The sequence below is a fragment of the Protopterus annectens genome, chromosome 1.part1 (genome assembly GCF_019279795.1).
Source record: "Protopterus annectens isolate FY-2018-M chromosome 1.part1, PAN1.0, whole genome shotgun sequence".
NCBI classification, from domain to species: domain Eukaryota; kingdom Metazoa; phylum Chordata; order Ceratodontiformes; family Protopteridae; genus Protopterus; species Protopterus annectens.
The window spans coordinates 992,265,130-992,286,757 of record NC_056726.1 but is presented as its reverse complement, the minus strand read 5'-3'; the positions used below and the strand labels follow the sequence as shown (position 1 = coordinate 992,286,757).

Below are 21,628 nucleotides of genomic sequence, written 5' to 3'. Positions count from 1 at the left end.
GTCAGCGTGGCTTTGGGTAGAGGGAGAACAAAGGGACAGCCTTTGTGTAGTTGAATGGAGTGGATACACCATAGAAAGTAATTCTTGCAAGCTTGAGTAATTTTAACTGGCCTGGATAAAGGGTGTTGAAGAGCAGACCACTGAATAGTGAGTGTCCATTGAGGGATTCTCATATGGAACCTGGCCAGTGGTACAAGGGCAACTGCCGCTGCCATGGATCCCAAGGCTTGAAGTATCGCGTGCTGGGAGGGAAGACTTTTGAACAATTTTTCTGACCTGGAATTGAATGGTTTGTATTCAACAAAAAGGAGCAGAAGCTATTTGGGTGGCTGTATTAACATGAGCACAGATGAACTCCAAACTCTGGTTGGAGTGAGCTGAGATTTGTTGTAATTGACAGACATTCTCAGATGGGAGCACAGCTGGAGTAAATAGCCCCTTGCTTGAATCAGTTGATGTTTGGTTGGAGCTGTCAGGAGTCAAATGTCCTGATATGGAAATGCTCTGAATCCCAGTAGTCTCAGGTGAGCTGCTACAACTGCCATGTATTTGGTGAAAACCCTGGGGGCTGTGGTGAGACCAAAAGACAGTGCTCTGAACCGGTAATGACTGTCTCCCAGCTGGATTTGTAGGTACCTTCTGGAGTGCCTGCTCATTTTGATGAGACAGAACACATCTTGAGGATCTACTGAGCACATCCAGTCATCCTTGTGCAGAAATGGCAGAATGGACTGAACTGTGACCATCCGGAACTTTGTATACTGAACAGATTGATTTAGTTTGCAGAGATCCAAGACTGGTCTCAAGTTCCCCATCTTTTTGGCACCAAAAAAATCTTGAATAAGTTTCGGATTCTCTCTGGTCTGGGGGATTCTCTTGTGTGACTTTCTAGCATCTTTATCTCTAGAGAAGCTGCTTCCCTCTGTCTGGGTGGAACAGTGGGGATTTTCTTTTGAACTGTTGGAGGGGATTGGTAAAAAAGATACAATAACCTCTGGATATTATCCTCCACACCCTTAAGTCTTTTGTGAAATCTAGCCAGGCTCTCTGGTGCAGGGATAGACAACCCAGACATCATCCAGAGACAGAGTCAGGCCTCCATTCAGGAGCACTAATAGGATTTGTCAGAGAAAGAGTATCTAGATCCCTGGTTACGCAGACCTACTCTGCCATGGAAATGGCGTCTCCCATTTGAGTTCCCCTCTCGGCCCCTGGGGGAACTGTCTTCATGCGGATCTTGAAAGGGACCCTGGAACTTCTTGAACCACATCTTTCTACCACCTCGTTGTTTACTAGAAAGGGACCTTTGAAGGAGTAGAAAAAATGTACTCCCACAGCAGCCAGGGTCTTCCCTTCTTGTTCACACCTAGAGTGTGTCTTAGATCTTGGGGCCAAACCACGAGTTTCTGTGAAACAGTGCACTGACAAAAGATTTAAATAGTTCTGCAAAATCACACAAAGGCATCCAGGTACGTCTCCTAACGGAAAAGCCTGAACCCACCTCCCATGAAGTACCTTCAGCAGCACGAGATTAACTTCATGGATGAAATAGATATACACTAAAGGACAGCCAACTGCAAGGACATGATATTCCCCTTCCTCAGAGAATATGGACCCCAAAAGAGATCTGGTAAGCTCCTTGATTAAATCTCTTTGAAGTCTGATATAATGTGGCAAATAATTCAGTGACCTTAAAGTGAAGGTCGCTGATGCATAGACATGCTTCTCAAACCTGTCCAGCACCCTAGACTCCCTGTCAGGGGGTGGACAGAGGAACTCTGTTCTAGTTCCTTTATCTCATGGCTGCTGCAACAACTATGGCATCAATGGGCAGTCTTACTCCAGTGAAAGAGGTCTTTTGGAGGTGCAAGAATTTTGCCTGGTCTCCTGGGAATAGGCTCAACAGTGTCTGGTTCCTTTCATACCTACCAAATCTATAAGTTCATTTGTGAGTGGAGTCACCCAGGAGGTAGATGGGCCATAAAGGGAAAAGTAAGGCTACCAGCAATGGTACTCAAGGAGCATAACAAAAAGGGGTTCTGTTCGGCATTTATTTTTCTGAAGTGCAGGCAAACATAGGGGGATTGTGGCTGACAAAATTTGCAGATGACTGCAAACTGGGCACCATAATTGACACTCCATCAGACACAGACATCCTCCAGAAAGGTCTCATAGAAATGGATAACTGGTGCCAGAGCCATGGCCTTAAGCTAAATGCCAAAAAATGTATAGTCATACCCTTTGGGAAAAACAAGGTAACCCCTAATTACCACATAAGTGGTAATCCATTAAACACGGAAGAAGTTATCAGGGACCTGGGGACCCAAGTTGACAGTAACCTCTCTTTTGACACTCACATTGCCAAAGTGGTTAGGAAGACCTTCTACATTGCCCACCTGATCATGAAGGGATTCACATCCAGATCAGGAGAGGTCATTGTCCCCTGTACTCTTCACTTATCAGACCAATGATTGAGTACAACGCCCATTGAATGTACCTTACCCGACACCTGCAGCAGTTGGAAAGACCCCAAAAGTTCCTCACCAAAAGGATAAAGGGGCTCAAACATATGTCATCTGATGCCCGACTGAAGAAACTCCAGCTCTATTCAGTCGCATACCGTCTGCTCAGAGGTGATCTGTGCCTGACATACAAGGCCATGTCCAACCCGGAATTAATGGACATGCTCCACCTCAAAAATCCAAATCCACCAGAGCCACGAGCAAGAGACTTAAACCTCAACACAGATATAAACAGGACATGCTGGAGGGACAGATTCATCACCCAGAGACTCCCTACACTATGGAACAGAATCCCAGTCCATGTGAGGCAGAGCCCCTCACTGACTCTGTTCAAGAGAAATCTTGACAGTGGATGGGAGATCGTAGGTTTACCCCGGGAATCATCTCTGTATCACTGCTGGACAGAGGCACAGCAAACTAATGGGTATATTATTCTCATCCTAAGGGGTGGTGAAAGCCACACACACTCTGGCTAGGCTTATAAATGCCCTAGGGCAGATAGCCTAGTATGAACCTATGAACCTATGAACATGTAAAATTTACGATTGTAAAAGGGAGGTAAGAGAAATAACTACAAGAGTGTTAGAAAGAGAATAAAGGAAATTAGACTCACGTAAAAGTGGAAAAACTATTGACAAAACAAGTCCTAAAGCGCGAGAGCTCACAATCCATGCCTGTTCGCAATGGCGACAAAAAATCTAAGGGTAAAGGGAGGAGCTTGAGAGTTCAAGAATCCTGAAATCTGGAAGAAGTGGATGAGAGCTAGGATCCAAACCAAACAGTTGAGGGATGAATGAAAACGACATCAGATTATGAGGCTTTGCAGGCAGAAACAGTAATGTGGAAGAAGGATACCCAGACAGTCCCAAAAGTAGTAGGAGCAACTGGCCTCATAAAAAAATGCTACCAATACATGTATCTTATGAAATGTCAATTCTAGGCATATTGCGGGTGTTGTGAAGAGCAATTTTTAGTTAAAGAAAGAAAAACACTAATTTCATGAACTTTAATCATACTTTGACTTAGGAATGGAGTAAAGTTTCAGCAGGGTAATAGAAACCCAAAAGACTTGGGGAAATTAAATCGGCAGAACTTTAAATATTTCAAACCGTGAGCAAAACAGCTTTTCCAGGCACTTACCTAGCACTACTTTGATCTGGATGACCAAAAATCCTATGGAAACAATGGTGTCATCACCAAATGAGTTGGATGTCTAAATACAATTTTATTAGGCGAGTAGAGAAAGATTGTAGTATTCATTACTAAGTAGGTGGGGTGCAGGAGGATGGTAGTATTCATTACTAAGTAGGCGGGGTGAAGGAGGGTGGAAGTATTCATTACTAAGTAGGTGGGGTGGAGGAGGATGGTATTATTCATTACTAAGTAGGTGGTGTGGAGGAGGATGGTATTATTCATTACTAAGTAGGCAGGGTGGAGGAGGATGGTAGCATTCATTACTAAGTAGGCGGGGTGGAGGAGGAAGGTAGTATTCATTACTAAGTAGGCGGGGTGGAGTAGGATGGTAGTATTCATTACTAAGTAGGCAGGTTGGAGGAGGACAGTAGTATTCATTACTGAATAGAGGAGTTGAGAAGGACGGCAGTATTCATTACTAAAGTAGGAGGGTGGAGGAGGATGGTAGTACTCATTACTAAGTAGGAGGAGTGGAGGAGGATGGTAGTATTCATTACTAAGTAGGAGGGGTGGAGGAGGATGGTAGTATTCATTACTAAGTAGGAGGGGTGGAGGAGGATGGTAGTATTCATTACTAAGTAGGGAGGTGTGCTGCAAATGATGGCATGCCGACATGATCTGCACATGCTGGTGAGGGAAAGTGAGGATATAAATAGGGATTTTGAAGGTTTACGGACAATTAAAACTCAGGCAGAGAACAGGATTAACAGACAGAAGAAAAAGCATATAACTGGTGATTACTATTGGACTTTGTATGGAGGAAGAAACTGTTTATTGGCACAGGGATAAAATGTGTTTATTGGGGGGGTAAGGAAACGTTTGATAAAATTAATGGAAAAGCTGGAGATTGGAAAGGGACTACACAAGCATTTGCTTGGGAAAGGATCTATTTGGACAAAACCATTTGTTGTTTTTACTTATTTTTAATATGCAACTGCTGTTTTCCAGTTCCATCATAACTGAGTGAATTGCTGATGCAGATTTTCTTTTTTGGCAAAATGGGGTATAATTTTAAATTCTGTAAGACATGGTACTTAATGCATATGGTGGAAGATGCTGGGACGGACATGAACCACCTTGATTTTTTCCCTTAATGTCATTTCCATACAAGTCAGTTAAAAAAAAAAAGTGATATTTATTTATTTTATTTATTTATTTATCATTTGTTGACCGGGAAAGTCCGACTAGGTTCCACGGAGCCTGTTTTCAGCGGAGACCCAGGGAGAAATGCTGCAGATGCATGTCTTTGGAATGTGAGGAGAGGAAACGGAGTACGGAGAAACCCACACACAACACAGGCACAAACCTCCCACCACAGAAGGCACCCCCCAGCGAGAATCGAAGTGTGAACCTCTTGCTGTGGTGACAATGTTAACACACTGCCACACTTCACGCACGATATTCAAAACAAAATTTACCTTGTGGGTTAGCAGGCAGAAGCAAGAAGAGTGGAATGGAGGGGTGCAGAAGAGGGAGAAGAAAAGACAAGGTAATTGTCTTTTCTTACATGAATGCATCCACATTAAAGGGAATCCCGAAGTGTAAGCAAGCTTGGGAATGCTACTGCAGTATGCAAGACTAAAACAGAGCAAAACAAATAATTTTTAATGAACTAGACCTCCCACAACAAAAGTTTCAGTTATGAATTTGGAAAAATAAAAAGGCTTTGTACTGCATCTCTGTGTGGTACTTGACATAGGAGTGGCTAGATCATTAAAGATTTTTTAATTATACATTTCTAAAACATGAAAAATGAAATGACTTTATACTGTGGTACACGTCATTGGAGTGCTACATCATTAGAGAGTTTGTTATTCGGCTTTATACTGCTTCTCACTGTGGTACTTGGTGGGTGGCAGCTGATGATACTTTACAGCTGTACAGGTGGAATACAAGCTGTATAATTTTCCAGCTAAGAACTTTCAATCTGCAGGATTTTTTTTATTAATTTATTGTATGTAAATACTAAATTACTAAACATTTTATAACCTAGATCTATCACTGTAAAATATTTAACAAAGGTGCAACATAATGCTTAAAGCTCTGATTCAAAAATATTTTTGTTATAGTAAACATTAGTTGAAGAAAGCAAAGAAATGTATAGGGAATAAATGGAAAATACTGTTAGGTTGTCTGAATCTTTAGTGTATTAAAAGGGAATTTGGATGGGCACTTCTACAATGTGTTTTGTGTGGGGGCAATACTTCTTTTCTTATATTGTTATGACAGACTGCTTGGATAATACCGAGTACAATAGTTCCTCATCCTAGTTCCAAGACTTCTTGTACAGTATAACTATTACTCTCAGAGCTGCACAGCAATGTGAGCCCGTGGGTCAGTCAGCACATTTCGGTCTAATAGTGTTCTATTTTTATTTTCTTCCCCCTCTGCTAGTGCCTTTTTACCTTCCTCTGCTTCTGATTCTGACCAGTCCCTTAATTTAATGAAAGCATCATGGAGTTGTACTTTTCCAGCCCAGTTTATTATTTATTTATTTACTGCATTTGTTAACTGGGAAAGTCTACTGTGCCTAGGTGAGCCCATTTTCAGTAGAGGACCGGGGAGAAAAGCTCCACATAACATTAATAGTACATACAAGAAAAAGCACAACATACGGTGTATATACAGTCTCAATGCATGGAAATAAATATTAAACACAATGGTACAAGTTATTTACAAACATTACACATCAACATTGTGTGCAGTTTGATCACTGAGGATGGAGTTAGGGAGGGTAGCAGTTTTGATAGTTACTTGTTGGAGTTTTGTAGGCATAAGCAGTCAAAATTCAGAAAGTCAGAGAGAGCTCCTAAGTAGTGATATTGTAGAGGGATATAGTAGTAGATCAAGTGTTCGGAGGTGCTATTTTGGCACAAGTACATTGTCACAGAGAGAACAGAAGTATGATCTGAAAGACTTCTTACAGAGAGCAGGATTACTGATTGTTCTGATAGAAGGTGGGAGGGCATTCCATAGTTTTGAGACAGTAAAGAGTACAGCATTTGACCAGCTGCAAGGTTTGATTTTTCATCTTTTGGCCTGTTAGGGTGGTATGTAGCCACTAAGGAGGAGAGGGAGGGGCATGTTGAAGGCTTGTATATGAGTTTATGTGCAGTGGTTAACTGTGAATAAGTGAGGTAGTGTGGGAGTTCAAGCCAGTTTAGCTGTTGTAGAGAACTGTTGTAGAGATAAGCAGTGGTGTGCTGAGTTTAATTTGCTACAGATTTGGCACTCTTGCTGTAACATGAGTCCAGTTTGGTTTTCAGGGAGGACTGGATATTGGTGAGGATTGGGATACCATATAGTAGGGATGGTAGCAGGAAGGATGATGCTTTGTGCACAGCTGCTCTTTCTGAGCCAAGATACAATCTTCCCAGATTCTCTGCCATATGTTGTCCATCTTCCTCTACACACTCAGATTTACGCTTTTGTCCACTGCTGTATGTTATAGTCAGTCATTTACTACATTATTGTGACTTTTTTTGCTGCTGGAAAATGTCACCCTCTTTAGAAATGCTACCCTTCAAATCAATATCTTGAATTCTCAAACATACATCCCCTAACTCTGCTTGCTTTGACTTCAGGTGTCTTCACCTGATGATTTTCTGTGTCACCTGTTCACTCCCCCCTGGATGATTACCCATTATATTTTCCCTATTGGATATCACCATGAGCAAGCTCCTCTGCTCCTCCTATGTTAGGCCATGTTTATGTGCGTCTTGACCCCCCCCCCCGATCTTCTCCTCCCCCTCCTGACTGCCTGTTCCATCTAAGCGCCTGTTCCCTTCTCCTTCGTCGGACTGTCCATTCCTTAACCACCTCCCTCAAAGACCCTTTGAAGAGGCATCCTCTGTGGCCACATTTGGCTCCACCTCCCATTCATCACTCAATACCACTGTCTGCTTCTGCCCATCAAAGTCCATGGGTTTTCATGTCCCACATTTCTTTTTTGCCTTTTCCTCTCCTGTTCATTTTCTTCACTTTGTTACCTCAGTTGCCTGTACTCCTTAGTGTCTCGTTCCATGTCCTATCATTTGCTTGCCTTCTTTCTGCCTTACATCCTGCCTACCGTCCACTAGTTGTTCCCTCCTTACCAGTCCCTTGCAGTCCATTCTTTCACACCTAGCCAACCCAGACCGCCCCTTCCATGTCTCACTCCCACAATCTGCCTAAACACACCTCTGTTCTCATGTACATCTTACATATTCTGTCACTCCACAGTTCTAAGACAATCTCCTGCTCCATACCTTTAGCACTTTACCCATATCTCCATTTGCCCGTGTTTTCCACCTTCACTGCTCCATTACTTCAATACCTTCAACCACCACCACCACTACAACACTGTTTTGAGTGAAGAGCAGAAGGTGGTGGCAGTTTCAGCTTCAGACCAGGGATCTACACCGTGAAGGGTAGATGAAAAGACAACTCATCTCTATCTTTCACAGAGGACTGGCTATGAGAATGTGCATACTCAACTACTGCACTCTAGCAATAGGATTTGACCAATAAAAGTACAAAGGCCACCAGCAGAGTACTGAACACTGAAGTAGAGCCCCCACTCTGGATTCCTGACCCTTTACCTTTTATCTGCCCATTTCAGACCAGGCATAGTCAGACTGGTCAACTGTCAAACACTCCTGTGAACAGGGTTTGTTCTTTTGATCAGTTCCCAATAACATCTGTGCAAAGTGATAGATGGCAAGGAGAACTCTGAAAATGGAGTCAGGAATGACTAGTACTCCAAGGCAAATGGCTCATTAGGGACTTTGTGACATCATGAGCAAAGCCAGCAATAGCATCCTGCTTAATTAGCACAGTCTGACATAATGGGCAAACCCAGCAGGATGTTCGAATGATCACTGCTGCAATAGCCTTAGCTGCATGGATGATATCCCTCATAGGATACAACAGCCACAGCCAGCTTCCAAAGCTTTTGGGCACCTTCCATGCATCCAAACCATCAGTCAGCTTGAGCTGAACAGACTACAATGACAGGTTTGGTCACCTAACCCTTCAGAGCAGTCATGCAAACAGACAGAGAGGCTACACCCTGAAAGGACAATGCCAGTAACAAAAATTACTAAAATAAAACATCCACAGCCTAGCATAAACAGCACACTAGAAACCAAGGGGGGTGGAGGAAGGGAGCAGCTGCTGCAGCACTGATCATTTCAACATCTACTTACGCAACTATACTGTTTTCTTCATAGCAATCCCTACTGCAGTAGCCTTAGTTATATGGTTAGATTACTCTAGTTCAATACATTTGGGAGGTTGAAGAAGGGTCCAGGAACCCCCTGTAAAATGGTCCTAGCAAAGCATGATCTAGAACTAGAGAAAGAATCAAGCTTATCATGCTTTGTAAAATTAAGTACAGAAGACCAAGCTGCAGCTACTAGAATACTTCTAGAATACAACCCTTTCCAAAAATCCATAGATGAAGCCAAGGCCCTAGAAGAGTGGGCCTTGACCCTGCCTGGAACAGTTTTGCTGTGGGGAGTGTAACAAAAAGTAATAGCCTTAGACAACCATTTGGAAATAGTCTGCTGTGACACAGGTTGTCCCTTCCTCCTACCTCCACAACAAGCAACTGATCCGAAGATCTGAAAGACTTAGTCCTGTCAAGATAGCATCAGAGTCATCCGTGGACATTCAACGTATGGAGAATCCTTCCTCATTTTTGGGTTCAGGAAAGAAACTCTGATACCACTTTAGGCATGAAAGGATTAGTTCGCAAGAAACCCTGTCTCTGTGGAAAATTAGATACTGTTGACTCAGCATAAGAGCTTGCAACTCAGATGCCCTTCTTGTAGAAGTCGGAGCAACAAGTAAAACTGTCCATGTTAAGAACCTCAAGTCAGCCAGGTTAGTTGGTTCAAATGGAGCGAGTGTTAGCTTCTCTAACACAGAATTAAGACCCCAAGGGGGGGGGGGCACTGGTTTTCCTGTAGGCCTCTTATGCAAGTCACTCCCTGGTTTAAAAACTTCCTCAAGGACAGACACTTCAGAGTCAAAACAGCACCCTCCCAGTCAGAATCTGTACCCATTACCAGGTGTGTAACCACAAGGTTCCATTCTTACTCCCTCCTTCTCTTCACCATATTCATTAACAAACTTCCTTGGGACCTCCCCCATCTCCCACTTATCTTCTATGCTCATGACATGGTCATTTACCGATCAGGTCACCCTCACACCTACATTCAATGTCAACTCAAGTCAGACTAAAATGAGCCCCACCAATGCCTCATAAACCATAAACTACTTCTCAACCCCCTCCTGCCCCCCCAAGAACAAAACTGTGCTTTTTGGAACTCCACACAAAATTTATCAAGCACCTAACTCTAACTAGCTTTGACCTACACAACCATTCCACAGAAAAGTACAGTTGTGTACACTTACCATAAATGTAGATGCTCGAGTGTATTCACTGTTGCAGTCATCACACAGGGGTAACCCTCAGTCGGCCTCAATACCAGAGGCTTAGTATTTCTGCATCGGTTGCTGTCACTCCAGGACTGATGTCAGGTTGTCAGTGGTATAAAATCAGGCAGCAGACTCCATTGCATCAGTTTTTCTTGCCTTGTCAGGAGCCCCCCAAACAGGGAGCCAAGTTATGGTGGAAGAATACCACCAGTAGAAAGTTTGTTTGTGTAAATACCAAAACTTCACTGTAAAAAGAGAGAGAGAGAGAGACACAAGTGGGATTGCGGGTGAGAAACCAGAACTGCAACAGTGAATACACTCGAACATCTACAGTTACAGTAAGTTTACACAACTGTACTATGTTCTTCGTGTTTCACTTCTGCAATCATCACACTTGGGTTGATTCCCAAAGCTGAAGAAAAGGGTGGAGGCAGTCACGAAGACTGTGGGCTAGCCAGGATGCCCTGCAAGACTGCGGTGGCAAAGCCTGCCCTGGATTTGGAAAAGATAGGCAGGTGGTAATACTTGGTGAAGGTATGAACAGAAGTCCATGTTGCAGCCTGCAGGATGTCCCTGGTAAGGACCCCTCTGAGAAAAGCTGCAGAGGTGGAGGTTGCTCTGGTGTAATGCATCCTGACCCCCTTTGGGGGCAGTTTCCCATGCTGTTTGTAGCAGAAATGGATGCAGTGTGCTATCCATTTGGAGATGGTTTGTTTGGATATGGCCTTGCCCTCTGCCCCTGCTGTGAAGCTGACTAGCAATTGGTCAGTTTTTCTAAAAGATTTAGTCCTACCCAGATAGAATCTGAGCTGTCTGTGCACATCTAGAGAGTGCAGAATCCTTTCTCCCTTGTTTTGTGGGTTAGGGAAAAAGGTGGACAAACAAATGGATTGGTTGAGAGCCACACTGGACACCACTTTAGGCTTGAAGGATAGGTTAGTCCTGAGGGAGACCCTGTCAGCATGGAAAATAAAGGGCTCAACAGCCATGAGTGCCTGTAGCTCTGAAACTCTTCTAGCTGAAGTGATGGAAAATAGCCTTGCTTCTGGCCAAGAGAGGAATTTTAACTCTGCTGATGCTGCAGGCTCAAGGGGGGGGGGGGGTGAGCTTTTCTAACACAAAGTTAAAGGTCCCAAGCTGGGGTAGGAGCTCTTTTGGGTGGCCTTAAGTTGTTAGCCCCTCTTAGTAACTGCTTGGTGAGAGGGTGTGAGAAGAGAGGTGGCTCTGTGCTGTAATGAGCAGAGATGGCACAGGCATGAATTTTAATAGAAGAGAAGCATAGGCCCTTGTGTAGTATGTCTGCTAGGTAATCCAGGATGAGAGGTTGGGAGGGCTGTGCCGTTTCGGCTCCCTTAGCCTGGATCCAGGTGCAAAACCTTTTCCACTTGTCAGCATAGGATTTTCTAGTGCTGGGGTGCCTGGCCTCACATATAACATCCAGGATTTGTTTGCTTAAGCTGGCAGCTTGAGGAGAGGTCAGGAAATAAGTCAGGCTGCCAGGTTTAGGGTCTGCAACTGTGGATGCATGAACTCTCCATTCTGCTAGGTCAGGAGTGTTGGGATCTGAGGTAGGTGTCATGGTGGCAGGGTTGACAGGCTGCGCAGCAGTGGGTACCAGTGCTGGTATGGCCAGTCTGGGGCAATAAAGACTGCCCTTGTTTTTTCCTCCCTTATTTTGAGCAGTACCCTTGAAATGAGTGGTAGAGGGAGGAATGCATAGATTGAGAGGTTTACCCATTGGAAGTATAGAGCATCCACTTTGCAGGCCTTGCTGTGAGGTTCTTGGTGCAGAATTTGCTGAGCTGATGATTGGACTGGGAGGCAGAGAGGTCCACCTTCGGGGTGCCCCATTTCTGGGTTACAAGGTTGAAGGTTCTGTGGTCTAGCTGTCACTCATGCGGGTCTAGCGGGTTTCTGCTTAAGTTGTCTGCCAAAGAGTTTAGGGTGCCTGGCAGGAATTGTGCTAGCAGGTGTATTTGCATGGCTGAGGCCATGTGCCAAAGGGTCATGACGAGCCTGCAGAGAAGATAAGAGTCCCTCCCTGCTTGTTGATATACCACATCACTGTGGTGTTGTCTGTTTTGATCACTAGAGGTCCCAGGGAGAGTAGGGGTTTGAAAGCTGACAGGGCATGCTGAACAGCTAGCATCTCTTTTTGCTTGATGTGCAGATGTATTTGATTTGGGCCCCAATGGCCCTGAATACACCCGCCATCCAGGTGTGTACACCCCAGGCATATTCTGATGCGTATGTGGTGAGGGTCTGGGTGGCATGGGGTTGTGAGAAGGGAAGTCCCTTGTTGTGGTTGCATGCTGCTGCCCACCAAAGAAAATCTTTCCTTAGACAGGGTATCATAGGTATGACAGTTTCCAGGTCTTTAGATTGTTTACACCAAAGGCTTTTTAGGTACTATTGTAGTTTCCTCATATGCAGTCTGGTATATGGAATGAGTAGAATGCAGGAGGCCATAAACCCTAGAGTTTGCAGGATTTTCCTTGCGGATAACTGGGTTCTGGTGGCTAGTTGAGAGAAGTAGCCTGTCAAATAGGCTTGTTTTTCTGGAGTAATGAATGCCATCTGGGATGCTGTGTCAGGCTTGCTCCCAGGAATACAATTTTTTTGTGTGGGGACTAGTTTTGATTTCTTTTCATTGACAGTATACCCCAGGGAGGTCAGTAGGTCCTTTACAAAGGTCAGGTGCTCTAACAGCGTTACCTGTCTGCCTGAATCAGGCAATCGTCTAAGTAGGGGTAAATTTGAATATATGTCTGCAAAAAGCAATGGCTGGAGCCGGTATTTTGTGAAAACTCTGGGACCAGTGGATAAGCCAAAGGGAAGCGCAGAGAACTGAAAGTGCATAGATCCTGCTGTGAAACATCGATATTTCCTGCAAGATTCCCTGACTGGGATGTGTGGGGAGGCCTCTTTTAGGTCTAGGGTGGCTAACCAAGCTTCCTTGGAAAGCATAGGAAGAGGCTGCTGGAGGGTGAGCATTCTGAATTTTGGTATCACCAGAAAGGTGTTTAGAATGGATAGATCAAGGATTGGGCACCAGGTGCCCTCTTTTCTGGGTACCAGGAAGAGTCTGGAATAGAAATTTGGCCTACCTGGTCTGCAGGAACATGCTGCAGTGACCTCATGGAGAGCAGGGAAAGGACTTGCTTTTTGGCCTCTGCCCACTGGTTTGGAGGAAGATCTGGGAAGCTTTTTGGTGTTGGCAGAGTGTGGAAATAAAATTTGTATCCCAGGGACACTATGTTGAGGACCCATCGGTCGTTGGTAATAAAGGCCCAGTTGTTTGCATGGAAGGAGAGTTTTCCTCCTAGGGGCACAAGCAGGTGGGCAGAGGTAAGGGGTGGAGGTGTAATGTCATTGAGAGTTCTTACCATAAGGTGGTGGCTTAGCACTCCCTGTTTTTGAAGAGGAGGAACTCCATTGCTTAGATCTCTGCATTCCCTGGGACTGTTGTCTGGGGGGGGGTGTCTGCTTCCCCTGGGTCTGGGCTGAGCTGGCCTGGAGGGAGCCAGAAAGGACCAGTGCTTGGAGGGGCAATACTTACTGAACCTCGGTAGCTAGACCTGTAAAAAGTCTTTAACTGTCTGCATAGACTTAGCTTTTTCTTCCATCTTTAAGACCTCTTCTGCCTTGGTGCCAAACAAATTGTCTTTGCTCAGTGGTGCGTCCAATAATTTTGATTTGACATTGTCTGGCAAGGTCTGTTCCTTAAGCCAAGCATGGCTTCTAAGGACAGAACCAGTGACTGCTGCCCTGCAAGATGCTTCTAGGGAGTCTAAGCCACATTGCAAAGTGTGCTTAGTAACTTGGCTGGCAGAATGAATAAGCTCTTGTAATTCTTTATTTTCTGCACAAGCAGGAAAGGAAGATATTTTTTGGTTGAGGAGTTCCATGGTTTGCCGCTGATATTTCAGCATGTGGAACTGACAATTTAGTGCTCCAATAGCAAGGGTTGCAGCAGAGGTGTATACTTTTTTACCCCATCTGTCTAAAGCTCAGGAATCCCTATCTGAGGGGGTGGGATTCTTAGTCGAGGTTGCTTTAATTCCTTTAGGTCCTTGGGAGACGACCTCTGGGTCAGCAGTAGGATTTTTGAAAAGGAATTTGAGAGTCAGGGACTCTGTAGTACCGGTCAGATTTTCTGGGAGCAGGAGGAAGGGTGTCAGAAATCAAACTGGATTCCATAAAGACATCATCCACAACATTCAGGACAGGAGGAATGGCTAAAGGTCTGTGATGTGGCAAATCTAAGAATTCCCAGAGTCTCTTTTTTGAATGAGGATAGTACTGACATTCCCATTGAAAATACTCCCTTAAAAGTATGGAGGGTTTTCACCAAATGAAAAATCCTCAGGAGGAGAGGCAAAAGGAATGGATTCTTCTGCATCAGAATCCTCACAACCAGAGAGGGGTTGCATGTCTTCATATTCAGAAACCTCAGAGTCATCAGACTCCTGTTCACAGGTTCATAGATTAGAACTATGCTAACTGCCCTTGTGAGCCATTTCAAGCCTAGTCAGTTACCCATGTGAGAATCAAACCCTGTACCTTGTGTCTGTAAGGTAAACACCTTAACCATTACGCCATCCTCAGATAAAACTACTGGGGACAAGTCTCCTTTTCTTTTGGAAGGGGTAGCCTGGCTTCCCCTAATAAGCATAAGGTCTTCCGCCATTTTAAGCATTTGAGATTGAAGCAGGGAAGCAGGTGCCTGAGCTTGGGTTGTCGGTGTTTTAGGTGTAGTTCGTACCCTGGGCCTACTCGGTAGTTTTAGAAAGAACTGAAGATGCAAAAGAAGTCAGTTTGTGTCGAGTATCGGTACTGCGAAGAACTTCCTCGGAAGCTGCTGCCTGCTCAGCGGCTCCGGACCCATCCAAGGTAGAGACATCCGCAGGATCCTTAGTAGAGTCCCGTGGCATACCGAACTCCGAACGGGTCTCGGTAGCGGCCTGCAAATCCACAGAAGCGGACATCAGGGGCTGCGAAAGTGCCTCACTGAGGACCGGAGAACTGACGACTAGCTTAAAGGAAGCATTGTCAGTTTTAGGCCTAGGCGGTTTGTCTCTCTTTATCCTTACATTTTTTTGGAAGATCGGTAGTCGGATGGCTTACCGAAGCCATATTGGAATAAGAGGACTGAGAGCAAAAATATTTAGCTACAATAAGGGCCCGACAACATAGTTCTGGCATTGAACAAAGCACAAAAGCAACAGCGAGGGACGTCGTGGTCTGGACCTAAATAGGTGACACAGTAAGAATGGAAGTCTCGGTGTGGTATTTGCTTTCCACAGGTGAGACAATTGTTAACTTTTTCTGACATCGGTTAGAGCAAGAAAAAAGGATCCCCAATGGGGTACCTGGCTTTAGAAAACTTCAACTTCAACTCTGAAAGAAAACTCTGATAGCGGCCAACCGGCACTCGTGCGAACTGCTTCTGCTTTGGGCTCCTCAGCAAAAAAGACCAATGTAATGGCATCTGCTGCCTGATTTTATACCACTGATGACCTGATGTCAGTCCTGGAGCAACAGCAATAGATGCAGAAATACTAAGCCTCTGGTATTCGGGCCTACAGATAACCCAAGTGTGATGACTGCAACAGTGAAACACAGAGAACATCTTCACCTTCAAATACGTAGGACTAGGCCTTGATCAGTCACCAAACTTCCATTTCCACATAGACAAAGTGAGAGACAAAATAATCTTCCTCCTCTTCCGGGCCAAATAGATCTCTCCTTTTCTTTCCCAACCAGCAAGACCAGCTACTGGTAACAGAGTTCTTTCTCAACTTAAACATGGGCTCCAAAATTTTACTTTCCGCCTCAAAGAAAAAAAAAAAATTGCCACACTCCAGATCTCTAACAGTGTCTGCTGATTCATTACAAACACAGTAATGCTTACAGAGGGGGGAATTATTCTAGATAAAGCCAAATGGCTACCCAAAAAAAGAGCTAACCTACTTTTAGGAGCCCAACTCTTCAAACACATTCAAACTACTACAGCTCCCACACATTCAAACTACTACAGCTCCCACATGTTGAAAAAAGCACTTGTTGATTGAAGCCAAATGCTGCTGCTTCAGCACAGGACATATCACCTAACTAATATCTCCTTTCCAAGTCTCGTCTCCTTTCTAAAGGCTCACTGAAGATCGACGCACTTCAGAAATTAATGTACATATTGTACATTACACTGCTTGATTGTACATTGCATTGTGCTTGTTCACTATAATGTATATACACAGTTTTTCTGTCCAGTTACTCTGAACTATTCTTTTACAATTCTGAAAGACAAAGGTCCGTTGAATAGTTATTCTGACTTGGCCTGTCCTGGTTTTTGGGGAGTTCCCTGAATTCTTTTTGGTAACCCTTTGCCATTTCTTCTAAAGCATCTTTTTACCTGTATTTTTTTAAGAGTGTTTTTATTTTTTGCCAGACCTAAAACAAAAAATAACAATTTCCTCACAGAAAAAAAATGTTTTTTTCAGTTTTTTTTAAATAACTTTTGAACTGACATTTTAAAGTACAATACAGTCTTATGACAATCCATTAAAAAACTCCTAGCTTAAAAATAACTTTCCTGAACAGGAAAGCGTTAATAAACAAACTCGTACAGCTACGGTTACTGCAGCAGTGACCAATATGATCTACATCTTTCCACTTCTGCATCTGAAGCAGTGCAGACAAAAGGTAAGTGGTTTACAGCCCTGTAGGTGAGATGGTTCCTTTATATTATGGCTGTAGCAGGAATCGGTGACTCGTGTTGGCTTTATAAACTGCTACTGCACAGTGACTGCTGAATGGAGAAAATGAATATCTCATATTGCACTGCATTCTGTTCTGCTAATCATATATATGAAAAAAACTGTGCATTTTCCAGTAAAAAAAAATCATAACCAAATAAACCATCCTTTCTGTTAGTAAACACAGTATGTTCACTAAAGGATTGAGGTTAAGAAATAGGTACAACATTAAGACACTGGGCTAGACTCTTAGCAGCTACTTCAGAGAATGAACACTGGAAGGAAGAATCTTAAATGTTCAAGAAAGAATGTTACTGTTTGCACCAGATCCAAAACAGGTACACCTTTTTAATAAGAGAAGCTGTACATCCACTCCAGTACAGCCTGGAGGGATACAGAAAAACTCCCAAATCCTACGCAATCAAATTAAAACAAAGCCCACAGACTCAAATTTCACAACCTCAGCTTGCACAGTTTGAATTAGAATTTCATTTGATCTTTAATCACTAAAAATACCTTTAGTATTGACAAACAGCACATATAACACAGATGTTAATCATTTCTCACACCTAATAAGAAAGTCAAATGGGGGCTGGACCTGAAAGAGTCAAGTATCAACATGACGTGTGTGTGTGTGTGTGTGTGTGTGTGTGTGTGTGTGTGTGTGTGTGTGTGTGTGTGTGTCTGTTGTCTTTTGTACACAATGGAAATCTAACTGCGCAGTTCTGAATCACTGAAGTTGATGCCAAATTAAATACTGAAAAAAATTAAGAAAAAACAAACCCAACCTGCAATAAGGAGATGGCAATGAATACTCCAGCCAAAATGTAAACATTTCTGGGAAGCCAAGCCTCGAGTGCGCTAATGCAGCCTGTTGTATAAATCAAATTCTTCTCGGAGTGCTTTAAAACAAAAGAGAAACATTTAACTTGGCAAGAATCAGTGTTTATTAAAGTAGAATGAACTTAATTTAACTATTCTTCATCACAGCAATCCAGACAACTAGAATCAGAGATGCTATAAACTCAACTTGAAAATGCATCTGTTCCATACATACAAGACCCACATGTCTACTGTAAGCATATGCTCATGTAACACAAACTCAGGTAAGTGTGTGCATGTGAGATCCATACCTCTCTCAACCTTTAGTGCAAGCAATATGGACAAAGACTGATATAATGGGGGGGGGCATTTTTTACCAGGGTGTTCTATTTCTCTAACATGGTTTTAAAATAATTTTTCCTACAATAAATAAAACTATGTTCTTTATTTATAGCATCCCACACATCTTGGTTGCCCTGTAAAATCCTCCAGTTCTTTTTAATGACCTTTAATAATAGCAAAGGAATCCATTGACATACCTAACAGAAATTTCTGGGCTCCTTCCAGTAGTTCCCACATTTCTTGTGATGTTAACATGTCCAGCTTTAAAATAGGTTTAAAACAGGTTGCTCTGTTATCATAAATCTCTACAGCTACTTTGCATAAAAAATTATAATCACAACCCCTATCTTTGAACATTTCAGTAATAGTAGCCAAGCTTGATGAAGGGGGGGGGGGTGGCAAATGTTTTCACAATCTTACGAATGCAGAACAGCAAGCCCTTAACTTGATAAAAGGGGGCCAGTACTATTGTCATTCGACCGGCTAATGAAGGTGGTATGATAGTAGTAATGGATAGAGAATATTATTATATTTCAGTTAAAAATATGCTTGGAGAAAGGGATGTATATCGTAAAATAACTTTGGGATATATTACCTCCATTATTAGGAGCATTCAAATAAGGTTAAATGACCCATTTAATGAGTTCCATTAGTACAGAGTTGGAGTTCCTTATAGTGGATCACCTGACTATACCCATGCTGCAAGCATCACCAAAGGTGTATAATAGTTTGGTCGACCCACCCTTTAGGCCTATTGTGGCAGGTAGAGGGTGGGCAACTGAACCATTTTCAATTTTTATAGAGTAGCAAGTGAGACCGGTCTTAGACAAATCTGACATTACATTATGAGGCACTAAACATTTTCTACAGGATTTGTATAAATATACCAGCACAAATGTTTTAAGTGAATCTGTTTTGTTAGTAAGTATGGACGTACTGTCTTTGTTCACAGTTATACCAAATGAACAAGGTACTGAGTTTATGAGAAGGTATTTCAGACAGAACAGCAGCCATGAAGATAAACACATCAGATTAATGTTTAGTTTTATGGAAATAATGTTTCTGTCTTTGAGGGTCACTACTATTTACAACAACATGGGGTAGCCATGGGTACTAGTTGCGCTAACAGTTATGCAAACTCAGTTTTGGCACAATGGGAAATTGAAAAAGTGTTCTGTACTGATATTTTTATTAAATTTGTTACATTTTATTGTAGTTTTGTAGATGACGTGTTTTTGATTTGGGAGGGGACTGAACAACAGTTAAATAGTTTTGTGGAGTTTCTACATAAAACGTCTAACTTCCTTAAATTTACTATTAAGTTTTCATTGGATACGATTGAGTTTCTAGATGTCATGGTCATCAGGGAACAGGATTTATCCTTTACTACTAGTCTCTATAGGAACCATATATTACATAGAGATAGCATGCACCCAAGGAGGACTTTTAAAAATGTGGTTAAAGGACAAGGCATGCGTATGTCAAGATTACAGCAAAAGGATGAGGGATTTCAGGAAGGAATAGAACAATTGGGAAACATTTTTGAAGCTAGGGGATATACAACTAATGAGGCTATGCAAATATTGAATGAAGTGAAGGATATGAGAAGAAAGAAGGACGAGACCATATTTTAGGCAAACTTATACAGAGGAGATAGAGGTGACTAAGTCTAAGAAAGAGGGAAGTGGGCAAGTTAAGTATACTATGTGGTATACTAGTAATGTTAACAGTATTAAGCAGGTAGTTGAGAGGAATTGAACCATTCTTCTAACAGATGAGAAGATTGCTAAACTAGTTGGTACTAACCCAAGTTACTGTTACAAGAATTGCCAGTCTATGAAACCACTACTCTGTTATCCTGATAGGGGTAGGGATTTGAGTAAGATAAGTGAAGGGACACATCCATGTGGTAAATTTAGATACTGTGACTATATAGACCCAGAATCCTTGGATTTCTTGCATCCGGACACTGGGAAGTTGTATAAGTTTAATGTGAAGGCCAATTGTAATACTAAACACAGTTTATATGGCGAGATGTATACATTGCTCTAAGTTTTATATGGGGAAGACAGATTGTATCCTCAAAGAACGTGTGAGAGAACACTTACATAGTGTCAAAAATGGACATAGGAATAATGCTATAGCTAAGTATGTTTTGAATACTAGACTTGAACATGATTTTAAATTTAGAGTAACTGAAGTTATACATGAAATGGCCAGAAGGGGGAATATTAAAAATAAAACCGAAGAAGCCGAGTTAAGATGGATTTTAAAACTTAGGGCTGATAAGGGAGCTGGACTTAATGAAGTGGTCTCTATTAAACCTGTACTAAAAGCTAGGGGGTTGCCCAGGTGATTTGTGCACATGAGTTTGCATTAACTATAGTAGGGACTGCATATATAAATTCAACAAAGTGTAATATGTCGGAAGGTAAACCAGGAACGAATGACCAACTAGAATAATTGCGTTTATTCCACAAATAACAAAATACGTATTGTGAGCGCTTTCATATAATAAAATATTATACTTCATCAGACAAAGATCCAACACATTCTGTTCATTTTAAACTTTCAAATAATAGTGTCATCTTGATGTAATTTCCTTTGTCTAATTAATTACTTTCCAAATCAAACAATACATATTGCAAACACCACATTCACTAACATCAACAATTAAAAAATGAATAAAAAGTATGTCCCTATTGCCCTCAGCAGCCTACCTACCATAAAAGTGTATATATACTTATACAAAATACTTAAAATACAATTATACAATTTTTATACATCTATTATTTTATATAAATTAAACAAATATAATTAACTTAACCATTAATACACTATAATCAAATGTCAATTCACTATAAAAAATGTATATATTTTCTAAGATTCTAAAAAACATATACATGTATATATCCCTCCTTTACTACATTTTATCTCTCCACCTCTCCTATTCATACAGCAGCTTGTTATGAATAATCAACTTTAACAACTTTTGTATTTCTTTTAACCTTTCTTTAATAGTAACAAATTTTGTTTCTTTTTAACGCTTTTAGTTTAAGGAAGGGGTGGAAAAGGGCCACACTATGTCACCAACACACGAGTGATGACGCATGGGGGTCAGTTCTGAGAGCAAGTAGTTCACCATGCCACAAACACTGTAGCTTTTAATGGCAGGTGCACAGAAACACACACATGCAAGAAGTCATTGTGACCGCCCAGTGATGTAGGCTGCACATATCCCACCCAAGGTGATGGAGTAGGCCCTTAAAGGGAATGTGATGAGTACGGAATGAGCAGAGGTAGCAGCTTGAGGATTAGCAAGGAAAATGAGTGCAAAAAAGTAAGAAACTCTTTTTTCCCATTTTCTACATGGGTTTGGGGGGTGTCATGTCATCTCTTGCCATCTCTCTTTATTCAATGTCACTCTCTTGCCTTCTTCAATACTCATCTCTGACTGTTACAGGTCTTCTCTCACACAATCCAACTACCTCTTTGCTGGATGCCCTCATTTCCTCTTGCCTTCTTCCAGTCTCTCCCCAAATTTTCTTCAACTGATTGTCTTCTGGTTTT

The 21,628-nt window shown here is 42.3% G+C and overlaps 1 protein-coding gene across 1 annotated transcript in view; it reads right to left on the bottom strand.

The window, feature by feature from the left end:
* The window catches only part of TSPAN14 (tetraspanin 14), an 826,639-nt gene that overhangs the window by 185,357 nt on the left and 619,654 nt on the right, over positions 1-21,628 (bottom strand). The window contains exon 8 of the mRNA XM_044079435.1: positions 17,683-17,796. Coding sequence (XP_043935370.1) covers positions 17,683-17,796 — 114 coding nt within the window. The remainder of the gene's footprint in view (positions 1-17,682; positions 17,797-21,628) is intronic.